This window comes from Anas acuta, chromosome W, assembly GCF_963932015.1.
Source record: "Anas acuta chromosome W, bAnaAcu1.1, whole genome shotgun sequence".
Lineage (NCBI taxonomy): Eukaryota > Metazoa > Chordata > Aves > Anseriformes > Anatidae > Anas > Anas acuta.
In genome coordinates, this window is record NC_089016.1 from 3,738,706 (window position 1) to 3,759,936 (window position 21,231).

Sequence of the window (21,231 nt, forward strand, 5' to 3'; positions counted from 1 at the left end):
GCCCTCACTTGTCTGCTGAAGCCTTTCTCTTCCCTCTATAGCCATAAAGGTTCTAACTAAGGGATGAAGCAAGGCAAGTAAATACAAAGGAGGTGATGTTGGATGTGGTGAAAGCCATTACTTTATCAGTGTAGCATACAATCCCTTCACCGAGCTTTAATTCTACAGGTGATTCTTAAAGGTGATATTTGAATTTGCCGTGCCAGCCTGTGAAAATGTAGCCTTTTAAGGCCAGGAAGATAACTTTTTTCAGTTTGTGTTCTTCAGGTTATTATTAATTTTAAAAGGTACTCGTCTTTTTGGAATAGAAGATGAGTTTTTGTGGCCTTAAATCTGAAATGTCTTTCCTCCTTCTGCTTTAGATCCAAAAATTATTTAATAAGGAATTTGGAGAAGTGTGCAATATTGAGGTGCCTGGTAGGGCAGAGAGAGCAGCTTTTTTTGAGGACCTAATTCTAAATCAAGTGGGTAAGCCTCCTGTAAAGAAAACAGGTGAGGAAGATATAAGAAGTACATCTAAAACTTTCCTATCGAAGTTACTAGCTCTTTGGGATTTGCTTTGGTGGTCATTTTCTGTCAGTAATTTGTCATATGCTTGAATTTGAGTACTGTAAATTGGCTAATTTTTCCTGATTAATTGAAGTTGATCAGACATTGGAAGTCCTGCCTGTAGCACCAGCAGCTGAGCCTCAGAAGCCACAAGAGGAAGAAGTAGGGATGCTGGAGGAGGAAGAGGAGGATACCTTGCGTGAACTTAGAATTTTCTTGAGGGACATTACTCACAGACTTGCCACTGACAGACGTTTCAGGGAATTTGCAAAGCCCGTTGACCCACAGAAGGTAAACTAGTGCTGATCTGTGTGTGTCTGTAACTTCTCAGTGTTCGTATTTCTCAGCGTTTTGGGGAAGGTTCAACTTTGTTTTTAGGGCTGCACTATTAGGATTTTGCAAGAAGCAGAGGCAGTGCTTTTACTTCTGCTGACTCTCAAATGTCTCTTATTGGATTATTCGCTGAAAGCCCTGGTTTCATTCTAAAAAGCCAGTCCAAATGCCAACACAGTTTGCTCGTGAAAAGGCTTTGGTATGTAGGCATGTCACAGCACTGAAAAGCACAGAGATTCTCCCTTATAATTAGAAACAGTATTTACAGGACTACTTTAATGAAGTCTAAAGCCCTTTATTGGACTGTCAGTTCCTGTGGGAACAGGAATAGGAGCAGCCGTTTGTAAAAGTAAGTTTTGAGATCCTGTTCTCTGTTTCATCTGGAACTCCTCAATAGGAATCAACCATAAGTGCAGTGTGTTTTCTTTTTCCTCCAATTGGCTGCTTAGATCCCTTTTTCTCCTCAATTGATTAGATAAGCCTAAACTAGGGGCGTATATTTCAAAGACAGATATAACTTGAATATACCTGCGGATCAGCAAAGTCCTCTTCATGTGGGCATCCACTGGCTTTTCTTCCCCTTTTCTCCTAGGTTCTTGAGCTGTGAAAAATCCAGACAGATACGTATGTCTTCATCTGAACTAGTTATTAGGCTCCTCTTACGGTCTGAGGGAAGAACTCGGCACCTCTGGGCCCAGTTACCTCATTCTAAAGTAGATGCCTGCAATAGGTACTTCACAGGTGCAATTCATGCACCTTTTCCTCAATGTTGACAACAAAGAGAATGTCGGGTAGCTTACTCAGCTTTCACTGTTGTGATTTTCTGAAGCAAAGTGAAATGAATCTCCCACCCTCAGTGTTTCTTCTCTACCATGCACGTGCTTCTGACCGCCCTACTTCTTGTTGTCCTCTCCTAGCAGCTCTAATGCCAGTTGAAAGAGCCCTTCCATTTTTGAGAAGCAAACTGGTTAATTTCAGCATCTTCTGATGCATCGCAAATGTTCAGAGTTTTTAGGAAGTCGTTTATTTAAAGTTTTCAGAATAATTTGGTAGACAGTGCACAAGGTTAAGAAAACCTCTGAATGCTTGTATTTGATCTGCAGGTACCTGACTATGCCACAAGGATTAAAGAGCCGATGGATCTTTCAACAGTTCTGACTCAAATTGACTCACGCCAGTACCTCACTGCAGGAGACTATCTGAAGGACATCGATCTAATCTGTAACAATGCCTTAGAGTACTACCCGGATCAAAGATCTACAGGTGAGGATGTGCTTTTTAGCCCTAGTTTAAAAAATCGGTCAAACGTATAGATGGATAAATGCTGTGTTCAAACAGTAGACTTCAGATGGATTAGATGATTTTGGACATCCACAGAGAACATCTCTTACCACATTGTAAATATTTTACCATTTTGCTACTTGGGCATGGAATTGTGATATAAGTGTTCCCAAGGAACTAGTGCTTTTGTTTAATTAACTTCTATGTTGTTATGCTGAACATATTCACTGAGATAACCTTTCGGAACCAACCTATGAAGAAAGCAATTTTTTTCTGTGATCAAAACAGTTTCATTGGTTGGTAGACAACATTCAGTTAAAGTCTGTAAAATTTCAGATTGTCACAGAGCCTATGTTTTGCAAAACACTGCATATTCAATGGTGAGGAACGAAATGGATACAGAGTTTGGACGACTTTGTGAACAAATTAAAGAATCTCGTGAGAAAAGAGGTACATGCTTTAACGCTAAGGATTTTAAGACTTGTCTCTGCATTTGTAACTGAAAATGCACGACGAAGATCTTTGGTATCTATTCTTTATTGCAAGGTCGCACCTCTCCAGCGTGGTCTCCATGGGACGACTCCAAGTCACCACAGCAGAACCCTGCTACTGAAGATGACAAACCAGAGGAAGAGAGTAATGAAAATGAGGAGATGACAGCGGCACCTGTAGATGCCAGTACACCCATTTCTAATGGTAAGTTGCATTTTATTCAGCTGCTCTTGTCATTCATACCTTCTCTGTTCTTGAGACGCAACAGGTGTCTCTGATGCCTGGCTCTTTATGCCAGAGGTATTTTGTTTTCAAGTTTACTTCAAAATGTGAGAGAGAAATCCAGAGGTCATTCATTCAATATAGTGATGAATTAAAGTTCAAAGAAAGTTGGTTTACAATATAAAAAACAAACAAACAAACAAACAAAAACAACTTTGATGGCCCAATTGACATTTAGCTGCCCCTAAATTGCTAATTCTTGAGGTAAAAAATGTTGTGGATGGCAGTTTCTGAATACTTAACTAGTTTTTAATTATGCAAAATGGCATTTTTACCCCCGCTCCACCCCTCCCTTCCCCAAATGCTAAAATCTTAGCTACCTCATACTGTGATTCCCAGTTGAAGGAGGGAAGTCTAACTAGTGAGAGTGGGAATTTTGCCATGGACTCCACCCATATCCTTTTGCAATACTATATGAATACTACGAATGTTGGGCAAAACCACAAAGTTTGTTTTTTCACAAAAGGTTTACCAAATCAGGAAGCGTACGAGGTATAAGTCTTCACGTTTTTTCTCCTTTGAATATTCCCTTAAAATTGTCTCATTAATTAATCTCTTCCAAACACGTATTCAGCTTTTGAAGTCTTCAGCTTGATACCAGACTCGAAGGAGAGCTTATTTCCAGAGACTTTTATGATGTTCATCTGTATTAGTTCATGTAGTAAGACGGTGACTTTATCAAATAACCTCACGTTGTATTAATGCTGCCCATCCAAAGTAAGAATCCTCAGCATGTAAAATCCTGAAAGTGACTGTTTAGTGAATGAAATTCCGTAGCTGTGTGTGTGGTTTGTTTGCTTGTTTTTAATCTTAATAGCAAACTGACCCCGTTAACTTTCAACTCTTTTCTCAGCATATGTAGGGATATAGGCAGTGGTAGCTCAGTTCCTTTGTTTTCCTTGTCAGTTGAGTAAGATGAAGATAATGGATTTTGAAGAAAGAATTCTTTTGGTTATGTTTTGGATTATTTTTTTTTTTATGCTGTCTCTTTGTAGGTGCGTCAGAAAGAAAGCGCAGAAGGAACAACTGTGCGCGTGCTGCAGCAAAGAGGAGTTCTCAATTCGATAAAGAGAACAGAGTACCAACAGATGACCAAAACAATAGTGATGAAGAAGAGTTTGTGGACAAACATGTTTCTGACATATGTCAAGTTAAACTTAACACTGAAAAGGAAAGTGCTAAGCTTTGTGGATATTCAACACCAAGATGGGGAACTATAACTAATGGAAATCCAAGTTCAAATGGTAAGGGAGAAGTCCATCAGATCCTTTAGCACCCTATTCTTGCTGAGGAGGATTGCACTATTTATTAGCTTTAGCCTTCAATTTCACTCTATTTTTTCTGTTACAGCTCTCAAAAATCATCACACAGTTTATTCCGTAATGATGTTGCTCCTCTAATTGTGCAAGCCAAGCCCACATGTTTCTGTAGGTGCTGGATTTTTGATTCTAAAGTGTGTTTTTTTCCAATGGTACCTAACTGAAAGCCAGCAGTCACTGACACTCTTTTATTGTACGAGGTGCTTTCCAATAACGAGCAGCTTAGGTGAAAAAGCAGCACTTCAAGATGCGTGGATCCAGAGTAACATGTGGAATAGGAGACTTAAGCCCTAATGTTGTACTCTAAGATGTGTTCCCTAATCTGAATTGGCAACATGACTATTTTTTTCCACTATTAACCTTTTCATTAGTGCTTTTTGTTTGTTTGTGGGTATTTTTGTTTGCTTTTTTTTGTCTTAGTTTCTAATTTTTATGGAGCAGTGGCTTTAGCTGGAAAGAAGGGAGAAGCCAAGTATTTCTCAGTGCAGACGATAACAATTCTGTCTCTGTATTTATAGAAAGAGACTGTTTTGCAGGTACAGGATACTTCACTGAGACTGTATTCTAGATAAACAGGAAACCTGACTGAAGAAATTTGTGTCCTTCCAGATTCCTGGGCATTTCAAGCAGTGACTCCTGAACGTTCTTGGGAAGAAGACCAGCAACAGATAAGTGATGAGAACCCTGTACAAGTTCCTACAGAGACAGACTACATAGTTATCGTGGATCGCTATGAGCTCAAAGTATGTCTAATTTCAGCTTTTTTTTTTGATGCTCAAATAGGACATATTCCTGCGACATGTAAAATTGCAAATTAAGCCCATTGTTAACCAATGCCAATTAAAACAATTAATTGGAAGGACATATAGATAGTGAAATAATTCAGTCTGTAATGCACTGTGACTGTTTAGTTTCCATCCCTCGTGTAGATTTCTGTAGGCTACCATTTGCTTCTGGTCATCTGTAGTTTAGGAGACAGATTCTTTGCCTAATTTTTAAGATAAAAGGCCATGCTGAATTTTAAAATACCACATTGACAACCTGCTAGTACTATTATGGATATCATTTAATGATTTGTAATTTTAATGATGGGTTTGAGGGCTTTTATTTGGGGATTTTTTTTTTCATGCTTTGATGTATTAAGAACCTGAAAAGGACCTTTATTTCTTGCAGTGATGATTTTAAACCTGAAGTTAGCAGGTTGACGTAAACTAGCTAGCCATGGAGAAGTGACTACTTTTCTGAAATTCCTTGAAAGTGCAGTATTAGAAGTTCTTATATTGTGTGTGTGTATATATATATACGTGAGGGAGGCAGAGTTTGCTGATAAGATGATAAGCAGCATTATTTCCAGGGGGCAGTAGTATTTCCATTTGGTATGGCTGCTCCCTAAAGCTACGTACTCGTAGGCTCACACAGCTAATGGACAGCTGTGGCAGTGGAAGAAGGTGCTGCCACTAGCTTGTCACAGTTGCTGTGCCAGAGATTATCATCTCTGCATCTTTGGTAATAGAAATGACTGTGTGAGAGAGAGGTGATTGCTACAAGCAGTCACTTTGCTATTTACCCACCCCTGAATTTAAAGGTAGGACTGAGCAAACTAATCCACCTTTGCTCTGGGCGTTTGAGCAACCTGTTCTGCCAGCAGAGTTGTAGGCATGGCACACATGGGTAAAGGTAATCACCTAAGGGTGCTTCCTTTTCCAGCTGGCACAGCTGTATCTACAAGATCTGCAGCCTTTTTACAGTGCCCCGCGCTGCTGCAACGCTTCTCTAATGAAATGCAACAGTGGCTTTGCTGTGGCAGCAGCTGTCCTACAAAGAGGATCGTGTCATTCCCTGCTGCTTTGGGAGCAGTCGACTTGCAATTACAACCGTTGATGTGATTCACAGAATTTCTAGGTTGGAAGAGACCTCAAGATCATCGAGTCCAACCTCTGACCTAACGCTAACAGTTCCCACTAAACCATATCCCTAAGCTCTACATCTAAACGTCTTTTGAAGACTTCCAGGGATGGTGACTCCACCACCTCCCTGGGCAGCCTGTTCCAATGCCTCACAACCCTTTCAGTAAAGAAGGTCTTCCTAACATCTAACCTAAAACTCCCCTGGCGCAACTTTAGCCCATTCCCCCTCGTCCTGTCACCAGGCACGTGGGAGAACAGGCCAACCCCCACCTCTCTACAGCCTCCTTTAAGGTATCTGTAAAGAGCAATAAGGTCGCCCCTGAGCCTCCTCTTCTCCAGGCTGAACAAGCCCAGCTCCCTCAGCCGCTCCTCGTAGGACTTGTTCTCCAAGCCCCTCACCAGCTTCGTCGCCCTTCTCTGGACCCGCTCAAGCACCTCGATGTCCTTCTTGTAGCGAGGGGCCCAAAACTGAACACAGTACTCGAGGTGCGGCCTCACCAGAGCCGAGTACAGGGGGACGATCACCTCCCTAGCCCTGCTGGTCACACTGTTTCTGATACAAGCCAGGATGCCGTTGGCCTTCTTGGCCACCTGAGCACACTGCTGGCTCATATTCAGCTGACTATCAACCATCACTCCCAGGTCCTTCTCTGCCTGGCAGCTCTCCAACCACTCATCTCCCAGCCTGTAGCTCTGCTTGGGGTTATTGCGCCCCAGGTGCAGGACCCGGCACTTGGCCTTGTTGAACTTCATGCAGTTGACCTCAGCCCATCGGTGCAGCCTATCCAGATCCTCCTGCAGAGCCTTCCTACCCTCGAGCAGATCGACACACGCACCTAACTTGGTGTCATCTGCAAAATTACTGAGGGTGCACTCAATGCCCTCGTCCAGATCATTGATGAAGATGTTAAAGAGGACCGGCCCCAGCACCGAGCCCTGGGGGACGCCACTAGTGGCCGGGCTCCAACTGGACTTGACTCCATTTACCACAACTCTTTGGGCCCGGCTATCCAGACAGTTTCTAACCCAACGAAGCATGCGCCAGTCCAAGCCAAGAGCAGCCAGTTTCTTGAGGAGAATGCTGTGGGAGACGGTGTCAAAAGCCTTGCTGAAGTCAAGGTAGACCACATCCACAGCCTTTCCCTCGTCCACCCAGTGCGTCACTTTGTCATAGAAGGAGATCAGGTTCGTCAAGCAGGAAATTGATTAGTAGTAAAAGATTGTCCAAAATTTCAGCCTTTCCTTTCTCTGAAATATGAAAAATTAACTCATATTTTCCCTGCTGAAATCTCGTGGGATGTTTAATCTGTTCTCTGAAGTGTCACATTTTATTTAATAGCGTAAGAAAAAGTAGGCTGTCACTTGTATTGTTACTGTTCAACCTCTGAAAAGATATAGAGCGTATTCAAAGGATCTTATACTATTCTAAAGTTGTTGTTTTGCTCCATTGTTGTCTTCAGAAACTGTTATGCTTTGTCACTAAGATAACGAAGGGATTTGACGTTTATCACCTGGAAAAAGTATATGGCGTCATTAATCAGTGTATTTACAACCATAGAGAAGACTACGACAAAACCGATTTGGTGGAGGTAACTTTTGTTTTGAATTCTAGCACTTTCTGTCACTGTTACGCAGTATTTGTGTGTTCTGGGATATCGTGGTTGTTTAGCATTGCTCTTTACTGCTTAGGTGTCTGTGCACAGACAACAACAACAGTACGACTTCTCCCTTTCAGTCTGGAAGACGTTTATCCATCTTGCAAAACCATTGTTATATTTGGCATAATTGTTGGCAGTTTCTGCAGGAAAAAGCTTGAACTTGAAGACAATGGGTCCACCCACACAGCCCTTTCAAAGCAGTTAACTTTAATCTGTCAGTAGTTTTCCTTGGGAACCATTTTGGGAGTGGGAGGACTACGAAGGGAAGGTGCTTTTCTAAGTCTTTCACTCTCTCTCTCTCCCTCTACAGCCAGTCATGCACAGTGATAGCAGTTGTTCCATCCTTGGAGAGAAATTTAAGTATATAACAAGAGTTTGAGACTTCTCTCTAGTCACACTCTAATCTCTTTTTAACTAATGCGCTTGAGCATCTGTAATTGGGGAGATTTCTGCCTGTGCCAGTTTTACACTGAGTCAAATTCTCTGGTCTCTTCCTGTAAAAGATGATTTCTGAGTTGTCCGAACTCCTCCGAAATCTGCGTGAGGCGTCCATGGTCCAAGTCAGGTGTTCCCAGTATACGCTGGATGTTCACTCTTCACATTGAAGATCCTTGAACCCATTTATCTTAGAGTTGCTTGTGCTTGAGAACAGATAAAATGTGTTGTGCCGATCAGTCTGCCTTAAAAAGAGAGTGCCTCTTTTTTTTAGGCACTGGTCATCTCGATCTCTTTTTCCACATCTGATAAAGAGTTAGAACGGACACTCTGTTCTGCCTGTGAGAGGAGTATTTAGATTCAGGGAGGCCGCTCCTGAAAAAAAAAATGAGATCTTTTAGCTCGAGAAGGGATTTATTTCTAATCTCATGGCCTGTGAACTTTTGTAACTTAACATTTAATTTAAGTATTAAAAGTCAAGTAGCTTTCTTGGTTTTCTATTTCTTCCTTTAGCATAGGCAAACAAATCTCTCCTATTCAGAGTGCACTGTACAAGTTAGTCAGGAGCGTGCTCTACTGTATGGAGAGAGAGAGAGAACTTAAGGAGTAATTATTCAAAGTCCAGAAATTAACTTGAGCTTGTTGTGGCTTCTCAGGAACTGTTTCTTCTTTCTAATTGTTGTGAAACCACTGCTGAGAGAGATCCATATAGTTGATATCCTCCTCTCTATTTTGGATGTATAAGGATGTCTCTGAAGCTAGAAGGGGTAATAGGCCGTTGTGATGGTGGTAGCACACTGTTTGCTAACTATTACTAACCATGTATTACAAATTATTTATTTTTATAGTAATAGAAAGTGTTCTTAAGCTTTCATTTGTGCTGACTGCTATTTTGTCTTTTTTTTTCTTACTAGGAAATTAAGAAAGAAATCTCAGCCTTCTGGTCCGACAAGTAGTCTTCAACATACTTAATTTTTACTCTCCAGAGGCTTTTGTTGCACACTGTTCTGTTATTTGTAAACAACTTAGTAAATAGTATCTCATATAGGTATATAAAATTTCATATATAGGTATTTTAAGATATTTTAAATAAATTTGTTTATTTGATCTTTCTTAAACATATTTAAGTACTTTTATTTCATATTTTTGTTCTATATATGTAGCTCTCTATTTATTATCCTATATATTTATATATAGGATAATAGAGAAGTGAGAAACAAAGGAAAGAAGCCAAAAGCACCTTCTCCCCCGTCTACCCTCTTCCACCTCCTCCCCCCGAGCAGTGCAGGGGAACGAAGGAACGGGGGTTATGGTCAGTCTATAGTGCTTCTTCTCTGCCACTCCTTCTCGGTCACTCTCGTCCCTTGTGCTGTGGGATCCCTCCCACGGGATGCAGTCCTTGCTGAACTGATCCGGCGTGGGCTTCCCACAGGCAGCAGCTCTTCCAGCACTGCTCCAGATATGGGTCCGTAGCACGGGGTCCATCCCTCAGGAGCAAACTGCTCCAACCTGGCTCCCCCACGGGCAGCAGCTCCTGCCAGGTCACCTGCTCCTGCGTGGTCTCCTCTCCCCGGGCTACAGGTGTGGCCCGGAATCTGCTCCAGCAGGGGTCTTCCACAGGCGGCAGACTCCATCGGTGCAGGGCCACCTGCTCCACCGTGGTCTCCTCCACGCGCTGCAGCGTGGAACCCTGCTCCACCGTGGTGCTCCATGAGGCTGCAGGGAGACAACCTGCTTCACCAGGGTCCTCACCACAGGCCGCAGGGGACTTGTGCTCCGGCGCCTGGAGCACCTCTCCCCCTCCTTCTTCACTGACCTTGGCGCCTGCAAGGCCGTTCCTCACTCCTCTCACTCTCCCAGCTGCTGTGTGGCGCAGCGTTTTTTTTCCCTGTCTTAAATATGCTTTCACAGAGGCGCAAAACAACATCGCTTATTGGCTCAGCTCTGGTCAGCAGAGGGGCCCTTAGCAAACATGGGGCAGCTTCCAGATCCTTCTCACAAAAGCCACCCCTGTGGCCCCCGTGCTATCAAAACCTTGCCACATAAATCCACTACAGACACCAAGCTGGGAGACAGTGTCAACCTGCCTGAGGGTAGGGCGGCCCTTCAGAGGGCCCTGGATAGGCCGGACTGCTGGGCTGAGTTGAATGGGGTGAGGTTTACCAAGGCCAAGTGCCGGGTCCTGCACTTTGGCCACAAGAAGCCCATGCAATGCCATAGGCTTGGGGCACAGTGGCTAGAAAATTATGAAGAGGAAGGGGACCTGGGAGTGTTGATCGATGCTCGGCTGAACACAAGCCAGCTGTGTGCCCAGGTGGCCAAGAAGGCCAATGGCATCCTGGCCTGCATTAGAAATAGTGCAGCCAGCAGGAGCAGGGAGGTGATCGTTCCCCTGTACTCTGCTCTGGTGAGGCCACCCCGCAAGTGCTGTGCTCAGCTTTGGTCCCCTCAGTACCAGAAGGACATCGAGGCCCTGGAGTGTGCCCAGAGCAGGGCTACAAAGCTGGCGTTACAACAACATACTTTTAGGAACTATTCCCACTGTTTGGGGAAAAACACCTCTCTCTTGGGAACAATTCCCACTTTTTCATAACGATTCCCCTTTTGGGGAACAATTCCCCAGTTCTGATAACAATTCCCCCTTTTTGGGGAACATTTTCCTCATTTTTGGGAACTACTCCACCACTTTCGGAAAGAGTCCCATTTTGGAGGAACAATTCTCCAGTTTTGTTACAATTCCCCTGTTTGGGGGATAAATTTCCCCGTTTTTGGGAACAACTGCCCCTTTTTTCAAAAACAGTCCCATTTTGGGGGAACAATTCTCCATTTTTGTTAACAATTACCCTGTTTGGGGGAACAATTTCCCCATTTTTGGGAACATCTCCCCCTTTTTTTCAGAAAGAGTCCCATTTTGAGGGATCAGTTCTCCATTTTTGTTAAAAATTCCCCCTTTTAGGGGAACAATTCCCCCTCTTCAGGGAAAAAATCCCTCTTTTTGGGAACAATTTCCCCTTTTTAGGCAAGAATGCCCACCTTTGGGGGAAAATTCCCCTTTTTTTGTGAAGAATACCCCATTGTTTGGAAACAGTTCCCCCTGTTTTGAGGACTACTCCCCTCTTTTGGGAACAATTCCCCGTCTTTTGGGGAAAACTCCCCATTTTGGAGGAACACTTCCCCTTTATAAGGAAAAATCCCCCCTTTTTGGGTACAACTCCCCACTTTTTGTTAACGTTTCTCCCTTATTTGGGACCAATTCCCCCTTTTGGGAAACAACTCCCCATTTGGGGAAAATATTCCCTTGTTTGGGGAAATTTCCCCCTTTTTTGGGAAAATTCCCCTGTTTGGGGGAAAAACTCCCTCTTTCTGGGTAACAACAACATACTTTTAGGAACAATTCCCCCTTTTTGGGGAAATTTTTTCCCCAAAAAGGGGGAGTTTTTCTCCAAAATTGAGAATTTTTCTCCAAAGGGGGGAGTTTTTCCCACAAAGGGAGCAATTGTTGCCAAAAAACGGGGAATTATTACCAAAAGGGGGGAGTTGTTCCCCAAAAAGGGGGAATTTTCCCCAAAAAGGGGGCATTGTTACCTAAATAAGGGGAGTCATTCCCCAAAAGTGGGAGTTGTTTACAAAAAGTGGGAAGTTTTGCCAAGAGAGGTGGAATTGTACCCAAAAGGGGATGTCTTTGAGGTCTTGTGTGGGGTCTCTTGTGAGACAGGAGGGGTCTGGACCCCTCGTTTTTGGGGTCTCCACCAGCACTGGGGTGGGCCTGAGGGCTTGGCTGCTGGTTTGGCTCCGGGGTAACCGGGACAGGGTCCAGATCGGCCCCCTGAGGGGTTCAGGGGCTGCTCTGCTCCCTCTGCGCCTGCCCTAGAGCACCTCGACCCCCCCAGCAGCCCCTAGCTTTCCTGGGACCACCCCCCCCCCCCCGGTGCTGTTTTGTGTGGGGTGGGGGCGAGAAATGGGGGCTGGAGGCGCTCAGCTCTGCTCTTAGCTCTGCTCTTCCCCTTGTTATACATGAGGTCTCAACTCAATCTGAACTTTGTAATATTTATAAAACAAATATTTCTAAAAGATATAAAAGCTATAAAAGGTATAAAAGGCAAGTAAACAGCGCTGGGTGTGCGGGGAGTCTACGCTCCACCAGCACGCACACACGAACATCAAACATTCTAAATATACAGAACATTGCTTTACATACTAAACCCAAGTATGCCTATACATACGTACAATCAGGAAAGGTAACAAACAATCCTCCAAGTTCCACGACTCAACTGTCTCCATTTTCCACTCCTTTTCTTGATTACTAACAAGTCTCCGTTTTCCATTCCTTTTGAACAATATGTCTTGCTTTATGTTGCCAAGCAACTCGGTCTTCAGGCCTTATGGATCCCGTTCTTCCCAAATCGAAGACAAGCATATCCAGCTCCTTCTCAAGGCCATAGGGCCTGGGCCAAAAGGCACATCCAGGTCACCATGGGCGTAACAGCAAAAGCCTTCGATGGCTGTAGCAGCAGAGGGGCCGATGGCGTGGCAGAAGGAGCAGTAAAGGAGCCCGCGGCTCCCTCACAGTCTGGCAAACCACACGTTTCTGACTGTGGTCCCACAGGGCTCTTTAAGGTCTCAGAGACTGCTCGCCAGGTGCCGAGCAATCCCACTGCAACCTTGTCGTTTCTAGTTGCAGAGTCCCACACCTTGACCTCAGTTTGGTCCCATGTTTCAGGATCATAAACTGTCCGATTGTTAATAAGGAGAATAAGCTGTGAGGTGACCAGGACAGTCTTTGTTCCTAAGGACGTATGATTCCCCATAATGCGCAGCTGCTTAGCAGCGAGGGGCAGTTGTGTGCTGGCTCCGCTTCTCTCAGCTCGAGCTTCTCTCCAGCTCTGGCGCGCCTGTTTCCAGTACGAGCTTCTCTGAGCAGTTTGCTGAGTTTGGCCGAACCTATCTTCATGAGGCAATCAAAATGCCTGTTCCCGTCCTGGTCTCCATTCTGCCAGCCTGTTCCTCTTCACTTCTTTTTCCTGCTTCTTTATTGATGTAACTTCATCGTGTTGCCTTTTTTTCTTCTTCTTTCTTGAGGGCAGGCTCCCCTCTTATCCCCTTCTCTCCACAGCAGTACTTTTCAAAACAACTTTTCATTGCTCAAACAACTTTGAATGTAACAACAACAGCAAACACCCAGGAGCTTCCATGCCTTACTGGCTGGAGAACAAGAAACCCAAGCCTGCATGGAGTCTCCTGAATCACCCTTCTTGGTTCCCTCTAAACTCTTTTACATTCCTGATGGCCTCCTCGTTAAGAGTCTAATTTTATCTCAACCACAGGGCTTTCCAAGCCCCATGGCCACACTCCCAAATCTCCCCTTTCTTTATTAATATCAACCATTTTCTCCACACGAATTACCACTCCATATATCACAATCCCTCATCTTCTTTTGAATATCATTAATCCGTGTCTTGTTTTCAGATTTGGCCAAGGCCAATTGAACCAGAAGAGAATGCTTTCACAATATTCTCTGCAAGATTTATAAACAAGTTTTTAGCAATTATTGGACTCCCATATCTAGAATATTTCACCCGACTCATTGTTCCACACAATGTATACTAATCATCCCCAGCAGCATCACATACATCAAATTTGATTGATCAAAGTAGATAACCAATCCTCTAGGTATAGAGGATTATATATACTTGCAGCGCCGCCTCTTCTGCAAGTGGGGGCTGCACGCCAGTGAGGGGGGCACAGGGTGATAACGGGTGACAACATCGACATCCACTACGCCACCAAGGGCCTGCAAGGTGCGTCCCCAGAGTGTCCCCAAGGTGTCCCCAAGGTGTCTGCAAAGTGTCCCCAAATACCCGCCAAGGTGTCCCCAAAGTGTCCCCAACCTGTCCCCAACTGTCCCCAATGCCCCCTCCCTTTTGTCGCCCCCCCCAGGCTGACCCAAGCTGCACCTCGAGGTGTGGCACCAGGGCTCCCTGGGGCATAGTGAGCTGATGGGCTTTGGCTCCTGCCAGATCCCCAGCACCCTGGGGTACCACGCGCTGACCTGTGTCACCTGGCAGCCCCAGGGGACCTGGCGGGAGCGCCTGAGCCAATTTTGGCTGGGGGGGGGGGCCCCCAACCGCTTACCCCCGACCCCGGTTACAGCGACCGCATTCGGCTGCGCACCGGGGCTGCCGGCACCGTGCGCCTGGAGCTCGGCGTCATCCTGGGCCACTTCGAGCGCTACGGGGTGCAGTGCTGAGCCCCCCCCCGCGGGGGGGACACAGGGGAGCACCGAGCACCCCCAAGACCGACGCCCCTCCCCCCCAACTCCCCCAGCCCCGGTACTTGGGGGTCTCAGGACTGGTGCAGGATGGAGACGCGGGGAAGGGGCCCGGGGAAAAGGGTCTTTTTGGGGGAGGGGGGGGTACTGCTGGGGGGAGGTCCTGGTTGGGAAGGGGGTTCTGGGGGGGCAATTGGGGGTGGGGGTTAATGAGGGGGGCTGGAGGGGGTAATTAGTGGGGATGGGGGAAATTGGAGGACTGGTTGGGGTAATTATTGGGGTGGGGGCGATTGGGGGTGCTGGTGGGGTAATTATTTGGGATGGGGGGCAATTTGGGGGGGCTGGAGGGGGCAATTGGGGGACTGGGGGGGTAATAATTGGGGATGGGGCAATTGGGGGGGCAATGGGGGGAGAAGGGAGTAAGGGGATGTAAAAGGGAGGGCGGGGGTGCAGTGGGGGGTGCGGGGGGGCAATTGGGGGGGTCAGACAGGGCAATTGGGGGGGTCAGACAGGGCAATTGGGGGAACAAGAGGGTGGGGGGGGCTGCGATGGGCTTGGGATGTGCAGTGCAAGGGGGTGGGGAGCTCCTTGGAGGGGGTGCAGAAACCCCTGGGGGGGGACATGGACCCCCCCTCTGGGGTGGGGTGACACCGTGTGTGTGTGGCCCCATGTCCCCCCGCCCCGTGTCCCCGCAGGGCATGGTGGAGCTGCACGTCATCAGGCAGCTGGTGGGGGCCAGCGGCTTCCCCCAGCGCAGCCTCTTTTGCAAGTGGGGGCTGCACGCCGGTGAGGGGGGGGCACAGGGTGACAACAGGTGACAACATCGACGTCCACTACGTCACCAAGGGCCTGCAAGGTGCGTCCCCAGAGTGTCCACATATTGTCCCCAGGGTGTCCCCAAATAGCTCCCAAGGTGTGTCCCCAAATAGCCCCCAAGGTGTCCCCAATGTGCCTCCAGATTGTCCCCAAATTATCCCCAGACTGTTCCCAAAGTGTCACAAAATAGCCCCCAAGGAGGGGGCTCCCCTCTGGAGCTCTCCTCAGGCCCTCCCCCCAGTACCCCCACGTCCCTCGGGAGCCCCCTGAGCACCCCCAGACCCTTCTGAGCACCCCCAGAGCCCTCCTTAGGGCTCTCCCCTGCACTCCCGCATCCCTTGGGAGCTCTTTGACCACCCCTGAAGCCCTCTGAGCACCCCCAGACCCATCTGAGCATTCCCAGAGTCCCCAAAGCCCTCCTCAGGGCTCCCCCCATTACACCCCCTGCCCCTCAGGAGCCCCCTGAGCACCCCCAGAGCCCTCCTCAGGACTCCCCCCTGCACCCCCACATCCCTCGGGAGCCCTTTGACCACCCCCGGAGCTCTCTGAGCACCCCCAGAGCCCCCTGAACACCCCCGAAGACCCTCTCAGGGTTCCCCCCATTACCCCCCCACCCCTCAGGATCCCCCTGAGCACCCCCAAACCCCTCCGAGCATCCCCAGAGCCCCCTAAGCCCCCCCGTAGCCCTCCTCAGGGCTCCCCCTGTTACCTTCCTGTCCCCTCAGGAGACCGCTGAGCATCCCCAAACCCCTCCGAGCACCCCCGGAGCCCTCTGAGCACCTCAGGAGCCCCATAAACCCCTATAGCCCCCCCTCAGGGCTCCCCCCGTTTCCCCCCCGTTCCTCAGGAGCCCTGTGAGCACCCCCAGACCCCTCAGAGCACTCCCGGACCCCACCCCCTCGGCCCCCCCCACGCCCCTCGGAGCCTGGCCCCGACCCCATCTCCCTCCCGAGCCCCCCCCCCCCCCCCCCCCAGGCGGCCCCCACCTGGCAGCCACAACTTGGGGCGCAGCAGCACCTCCAGCGTCGCCCTCTCGGGGCTCTCCTTTGAGCCCCGCACCTCCGCGGGGCCGTACAGCCCGGCCAGCACTGAGGTGTCACCTGCGCAAAGGGGGACACAGAGGGGACGGCACTGCCACCGGGCCCCGAAAAACCTGGGGACAGAACAATAATGGATGATGCTCAGAGGTCCTTACAGGGAAAGTGAGCTTTCCAGAAACACCTTTTACCCTGATCTCCTGGGAGGCAGCAGACTTCTCCATGGGTTGGGTCAGGTTGGCGTATGCGGCCCTCTGTTCTGCTCAGAAGGGAGTCACTTATGACAGTAACCCTTCTCTTTTTCTTGATGGAGGTGGTCGTGATACTGGGGAAGGCTGACTTGCCCTAGAAAACCCCTCCAACCTGGATGGACCTTCATGCACATCATCGTTTGTGTGTCCATTACTTCCAGAGTCTGTTGTTTCAGGGCACCTGAAAGGAAGGTGAGGTAGGCAAGGAGGGGTCCGCCTGCTGCCCCGAGCAGATCTAAACTTCCATCCCTTCGTCACTGAGATGCACTCCTTCTGCCTGATGGCCAGAGGGTAGGGGATCCTCCATTTCCTCTGCTGTGTCTGCCTGACGCATCTGTCCCAGGGCTGGCACAGTACAGTTCAACCTTCTCCGACTCCCTGGTGCTCCTCAGCCTGCCCACCTCCTCCCGAAGCTCTGCCAGGAGGCTGAGCAGTTCTTCTACCTGGGCGCACCTACCACAGGTGGACTCACAGGATGGGATGTCAGGGAGAATTTCTTCATGCAAAGGGTGGAACCGGCTGCCCAGGGCACTGCTGGAGTCCCAGGCCTGGAGCTATTAAAGAAATGCGTGGACTTGGCGCTAAGGGCTGTGGTTTTGTGGTGGGCCTGGTGGTGTTAGCTGACGCTTGGACTTGAGCTGAAGGCCCTTTTCCAAGCGCAAGGGTTCTGTGACTCTTTCACTGGTTGAGTAGGCACCATGCAGTCACCGGGCCCAGGGAAAAGACGTCCTTGGTGGCCTCCAAGTTAGCTCAGCGTCATGGCACCGAGTCACTGTGAAGGAGCTGCTGGAATAACGAGACAACAACCTAGTTCTATTAAAATATATATTGCTCTTTTGAGGACTGCTGCGGGGCTAGCAGCACCACAGCAGTGGAAATCTCCGTCCTGACATTGCGTTATGCCTTGACGTCAGGATCAGGGTGGTTTGAACTGCCAGGGAACGGACCATGGGTTCCGGGTCGTTCTCTGAAGGCTGGAGGACTGCAAAAGAAAGAAGAGCAGAGATGAAAACCCACTCCTTGCAGAGATCCCCAGGCATCCCCTGCAGACCATGCCAGCCCCACTCAACTCTTCCCCAGGCCAGGAGGAGCAGGAGGGACAAAGGAATCCGTTGAAAGCTGCTGCTCAGCAATGTCCCAAATGCAGCCACCAGTCCTTCCCCACCTGCGCACCACAGGTCAAGTGGGGCACCTTCACAAGCTGGTTCCCTCACCACCTGCCTCCATCCCTTGGGAGGATTCACACACTCCAGGAATCTCCTGGACTCTTTCCTCTCGCTATTGTGCTTCCCCATGAGAGCAAGGGCTAGCAATCGTGACCCTGCTCCTAGCTGCTTGTAGGCTGTCTCATCTCCCTCTTCGTCCTGGTTGCGTGCTCTACAACAGGCTCCCACTTTCTGTCAGCCTTACTGCCCTTTCCCCTGACTCTTCCTCAGGGACACTCAACCCCTTTCAGCGGCACTGCCCAGCTCCAGGCTGGGAGGCCATTCCCTGACACCACAGGCTACCCCGTCTCCTCTCCCTCGTTCCTATGGCTGCATTGCTCCTCCGCCCCGAAGCATTTCCCTGGAGCAGGGCAAGGCACGGGGGCCTCTGCCGCTGTCCCCCCAGCCCTAGCACACCCCCCACTGCCCTCACTCACCGCTGAGGATTTCATTCAGCTTCTCGTCGCTCTGGTCCTCACAGTAGCGCGCAGCAAGACCTAGACACAGAGATCCCATCAGAGCCCCGCTCCCCAGCACGCTCCCAGCAGCGCAGCCCCTGGCCTGGCCAGCCACGCTGTGCCCCCTCCTGCACCCTGGAGCAAGGGCCCAGTCGGGGGGCTCTGGGGGCAACAGGGCAGTGCCTGGGGCTGCCAAAGGCTGCCCCAAGAGGGACCCAGGGGCTGGGCTCACCAATGAATCTGACGGCCTCAAGTCGCAAGTTGGTCTGAGTGGCCCGCAGGTAGGGCTGGCTCTGCTGCAGGTATTCTTCTACTCTGCCTCTGTCCTGCTGCAGCTGGAGAGAGAGAGAACGCAGGGTCACGGGGCTTGCACACCCTCTCCAGGGTCTCCTCCAGCATCCTGGGGGCAGGGAGGGCAGAGGGGCCTGCAGAAGAGCCTCCTGGGGCTCTGTGCTGGCAGGAAGGGAGCAAGGATGCGGCTGCAGGCAGTGGGCTCTGGCCGGGCACGTTTGCCCAGCTGGGGCAAACCAAGGTGGGTCCTTACCAAGCACTCCCCGATCCTCCACGTCTGTTCTGTCTGGGCCAAGCGCTTGAGCTCCTTGTGTCGCAGAAACTTTGCAGCCATGGCGAGAGCTTCCCCAGAGGCCTGCGGAGCAGCAGAGGTTGGGAGGTAGCAGCACAGCCTTGGGAAGGAGACCCTCTGTCCCCTCCTCTTGGCAGGGCTGCGAGCCTTTCCCAGCGTGTTATGGGAGGCTGTGGTGGGGGGCAGTGTGCACTGGGTTCAGTGGCCAAGGCAAGGCCACGGGACAGCCACCATCGGAGGCAGCTCATGCTGCTGGCCAGAGATCCCCCAGAGCAACCCTGTGGCATCAGCACACCATTGCCCACATAACTGCTCAGCTCTGAGATCTGTACCTTTGCTACGCTCTCACTCTGGTCTCTCATGTGAAAGTAGAGTGGGAGAAGGCTCCTGTGCACTGTCCTCTTCATTTTCTTCTTCCTTTGCCGCAGCACAGCCTCCACCACGGCTTGGAAGAGGCAGATGGAGTGCTCCTGCACCTGGCTGGACGCCTGGCAGGGAGGAGGGCAGGAGGAATTTCAGCATTAGCGTGGCTGATGTGAAGGGAGCTCCCAGCACTGTGAGATGCTTCAGCGCTGGATCCTTCCCAGAGGAGCTGCTCAGGGGCAGCTGCAAGGCCTGGTGCCCGTGAAGGGCAACGCAATCGGTTGCCATCGCAGGCTGCCCGCCAGCCACCCCACTTTCGCCACCAGCCGCACCAGCCATGCCCAAGCAGAGCTCCCCAGCGCCTGGGCTGACGAGGAGACTGGGAAGGCCCTGCCTGAGTGCTGCCCACAGGGCTGGGCTGAAGGGCAGCCCTCGTTACAGGGGGCCCAGCTGAGGGCTCGGGCTCCCGCAGCACACTTACGTGGTCAAAGAGTGGCAGGAGCTTCTCAGCCAGCTGCAGAGCCGGGCCACTGGCCTTCCTCCTTTCCACATGAGCCATCACGTTTCTCAGCACAGGCAGGGCCTTCATCAGCATGTCTATGTTGGTGTCCTGCAGGGCCTCCACAATGTCTGGCAGCAAGACCTGAATTTTCCTTGCCTGTAGGAAAGACACCATTTCCCTTCCGTGAGGCAGTGAGAGACCACCCTGGGCAAAGGGCTCTGGTTCCTGAGCACCAGCCTCCTGCCTTGCTTCCTGGCAGCGGGGAGGGACGGGAGGGCAGAAGAGCAAAGCCCCAGGCTGCCAACATGGCTTTGCATGACAATGGCCCGCTCACCTTCTCAGGGCTCTCTGACACGGTGCAGAGCCCTTTCAGAACCAAAAAGCGCATCATTGGTCTTGGGTGCCTCAGGTAGCTCTGGAGGTGCACTGGGTTACCAAAGTCCTCCTCAGAAATGTGATTCTGGGCCAGCATCTGCAAGAAAGAGCAGTGAGAGCCTGGCAGGGCCCCCTGCAGCCTCTTCTTCTCCCACCTTTGGGCAGGGATGGGGCAGCGCCAGCTGGCACCAAAGAGGCACCAGGCGCGGGGAGCTACGGGGGCTTGCCGGCCCCAGGGACCATGTGTCCGTACGTCCTGCGGGAGCTGGCAGTTTGGGGGTAGATGGGCACAGGGCTGTGCCTGTGTGCATGAAGGGGCACACGTAGCCCTGCTGGGAGCAAGGTTTCATCTGGGAACTCACAGCCAAGCGACGGATGCACGTGTCTTCGGTGACTGCGGTGCACCAGTAGCGCAGTGGCAAGTCTTCCATCATGATTCTTAAAACCTTCTCCAAGGTCTTCGGCATGGCCAGGATCACCTCCCACATGCCCAGGTCAGTGCTGCAAGCCCAGAATACTCTGTCAGTGAGGCTGCCTCAGCCGCAGGGCCACAAACTGGGCCAGCCCCAGAGGACCCAGGCTGTCCTGCAGCCCCTGTGACTTGGGGAGCACTGAGGGCCCAGCCTGGGCAGGCAGGAGGGGGCTGAGCTGGTGTTCCCTGGGGGCTGGGGGACTCTGGGCTGCCTTGGACAGCTGGGATGCTGCAGCCCTGGCTGGCCCAGTAGGGCTGGAACACATTGGTGGGAAGGAGGGCTGTGCTCCTTGGGGATGTCCTGCCCTTTGCCATTGGTGTGGCAAGCAGAGAGTCTCCAGGTGCATCTCCCGACGCGGAACAAGCCCTCAAGGATGTTAAGGCCAGGACCTGTCACATGGCGGAGAGAACTGCAGCAGGTTCTTGACTTCTCTCCTGGACATCATGTTGGTCAGCTGGAGAAGCAGGGAGTCCAGGCACTGCCGCGCCGATGCCGTGTGGATGCTGCCCAGGTTTCTCCTGATGCACTCCATGGTCTTTGGCACCTTGGGGGACAAAGTGGGAATGGTGTTGCCAGCAGACCGCAGCCATTGCCACAGCTGCCACTCAAACTTTGGCCCCTTCCATTGGTGTCTGCTGGCTTCA

The 21,231-nt window shown here is 50.2% G+C and overlaps 3 protein-coding genes across 27 annotated transcripts in view; 2 read left to right on the forward strand and 1 right to left on the reverse strand.

Annotated features, from left to right (window-relative positions):
- The window catches only part of LOC137847090 (ATPase family AAA domain-containing protein 2-like), a 38,496-nt gene extending 21,283 nt beyond the window's left edge, over positions 1 to 17,213 (forward strand). For 13 of the 25 annotated variants that reach the window (XM_068665342.1, XM_068665348.1, XM_068665350.1 and 10 more), the window contains 8 exons: positions 363 to 492; positions 644 to 840; positions 1,986 to 2,145; positions 2,500 to 2,613; positions 2,710 to 2,859; positions 3,933 to 4,181; positions 4,866 to 4,999; positions 7,624 to 8,585. In XM_068665342.1, coding sequence (XP_068521443.1) covers positions 363 to 492; positions 644 to 840; positions 1,986 to 2,145; positions 2,500 to 2,613; positions 2,710 to 2,859; positions 3,933 to 4,181; positions 4,866 to 4,999; positions 7,624 to 8,043 — 1,554 coding nt within the window. In that variant the 3' untranslated portion in view covers positions 8,044 to 8,585. Of the gene's footprint in view, positions 1 to 362; positions 493 to 643; positions 841 to 1,985; positions 2,146 to 2,499; positions 2,614 to 2,709; positions 2,860 to 3,932; positions 4,182 to 4,287; positions 4,805 to 4,865; positions 5,000 to 5,963; positions 6,606 to 7,623; positions 8,586 to 9,170; positions 9,375 to 13,722; positions 14,174 to 15,219; positions 15,381 to 16,690 lie in introns of those variants that run through there. The other 12 variants (XM_068665359.1, XM_068665361.1, XR_011090797.1 and 9 more) reach the window with 11 other exon arrangements.
- B9D2 (B9 domain containing 2) lies at positions 14,003 to 14,728 on the forward strand (the record flags this gene model as incomplete). Its single annotated transcript, XM_068665643.1, is given in 3 exon segments — positions 14,003 to 14,054; positions 14,194 to 14,363; positions 14,366 to 14,728. Coding segments are annotated over 3 exon segments (360 nt in total), but the record flags the coding sequence as incomplete, so codon positions are not given.
- Positions 17,214 to 17,436: 223 nt separating the features above from the next.
- On the reverse strand, positions 17,437 to 20,769 carry LOC137847101 (maestro heat-like repeat-containing protein family member 7). Its single transcript, XM_068665381.1, has 8 exons — positions 20,477 to 20,769; positions 20,074 to 20,211; positions 19,719 to 19,895; positions 19,207 to 19,362; positions 18,836 to 18,937; positions 18,524 to 18,626; positions 18,271 to 18,330; positions 17,437 to 17,610 (listed from the first exon to the last, which is right to left on the reverse strand). The coding sequence occupies exons 1-8, from the start codon at positions 20,600 to 20,602 to the stop codon at positions 17,483 to 17,485; spliced, it is 990 nt and encodes a 329-aa protein (XP_068521482.1). The 5' UTR covers positions 20,603 to 20,769; the 3' UTR covers positions 17,437 to 17,482.
- Between the last annotated feature and the right edge of the window lie 462 nt (positions 20,770 to 21,231).

Excerpts from the sequence above, each read along its gene's own strand:
- LOC137847101 (XM_068665381.1), bottom strand. The coding sequence starts at position 20,602 with ATGTGGGAGGTGATCCTGGCCATGCCGAAGACCTTGGAGAAGGTTTTA. Across the intron at positions 19,896-20,073 it reads TGTCAGAGAGCCCTGAGAAG|GCAAGGAAAATTCAGGTCTT; the intron begins GTGAGCGGGCCA and ends TCTTTCCTACAG. Across the intron at positions 18,938-19,206 it reads AGAGTGAGAGCGTAGCAAAG|GCCTCTGGGGAAGCTCTCGC; the intron begins GTACAGATCTCA and ends GCTGCTCCGCAG.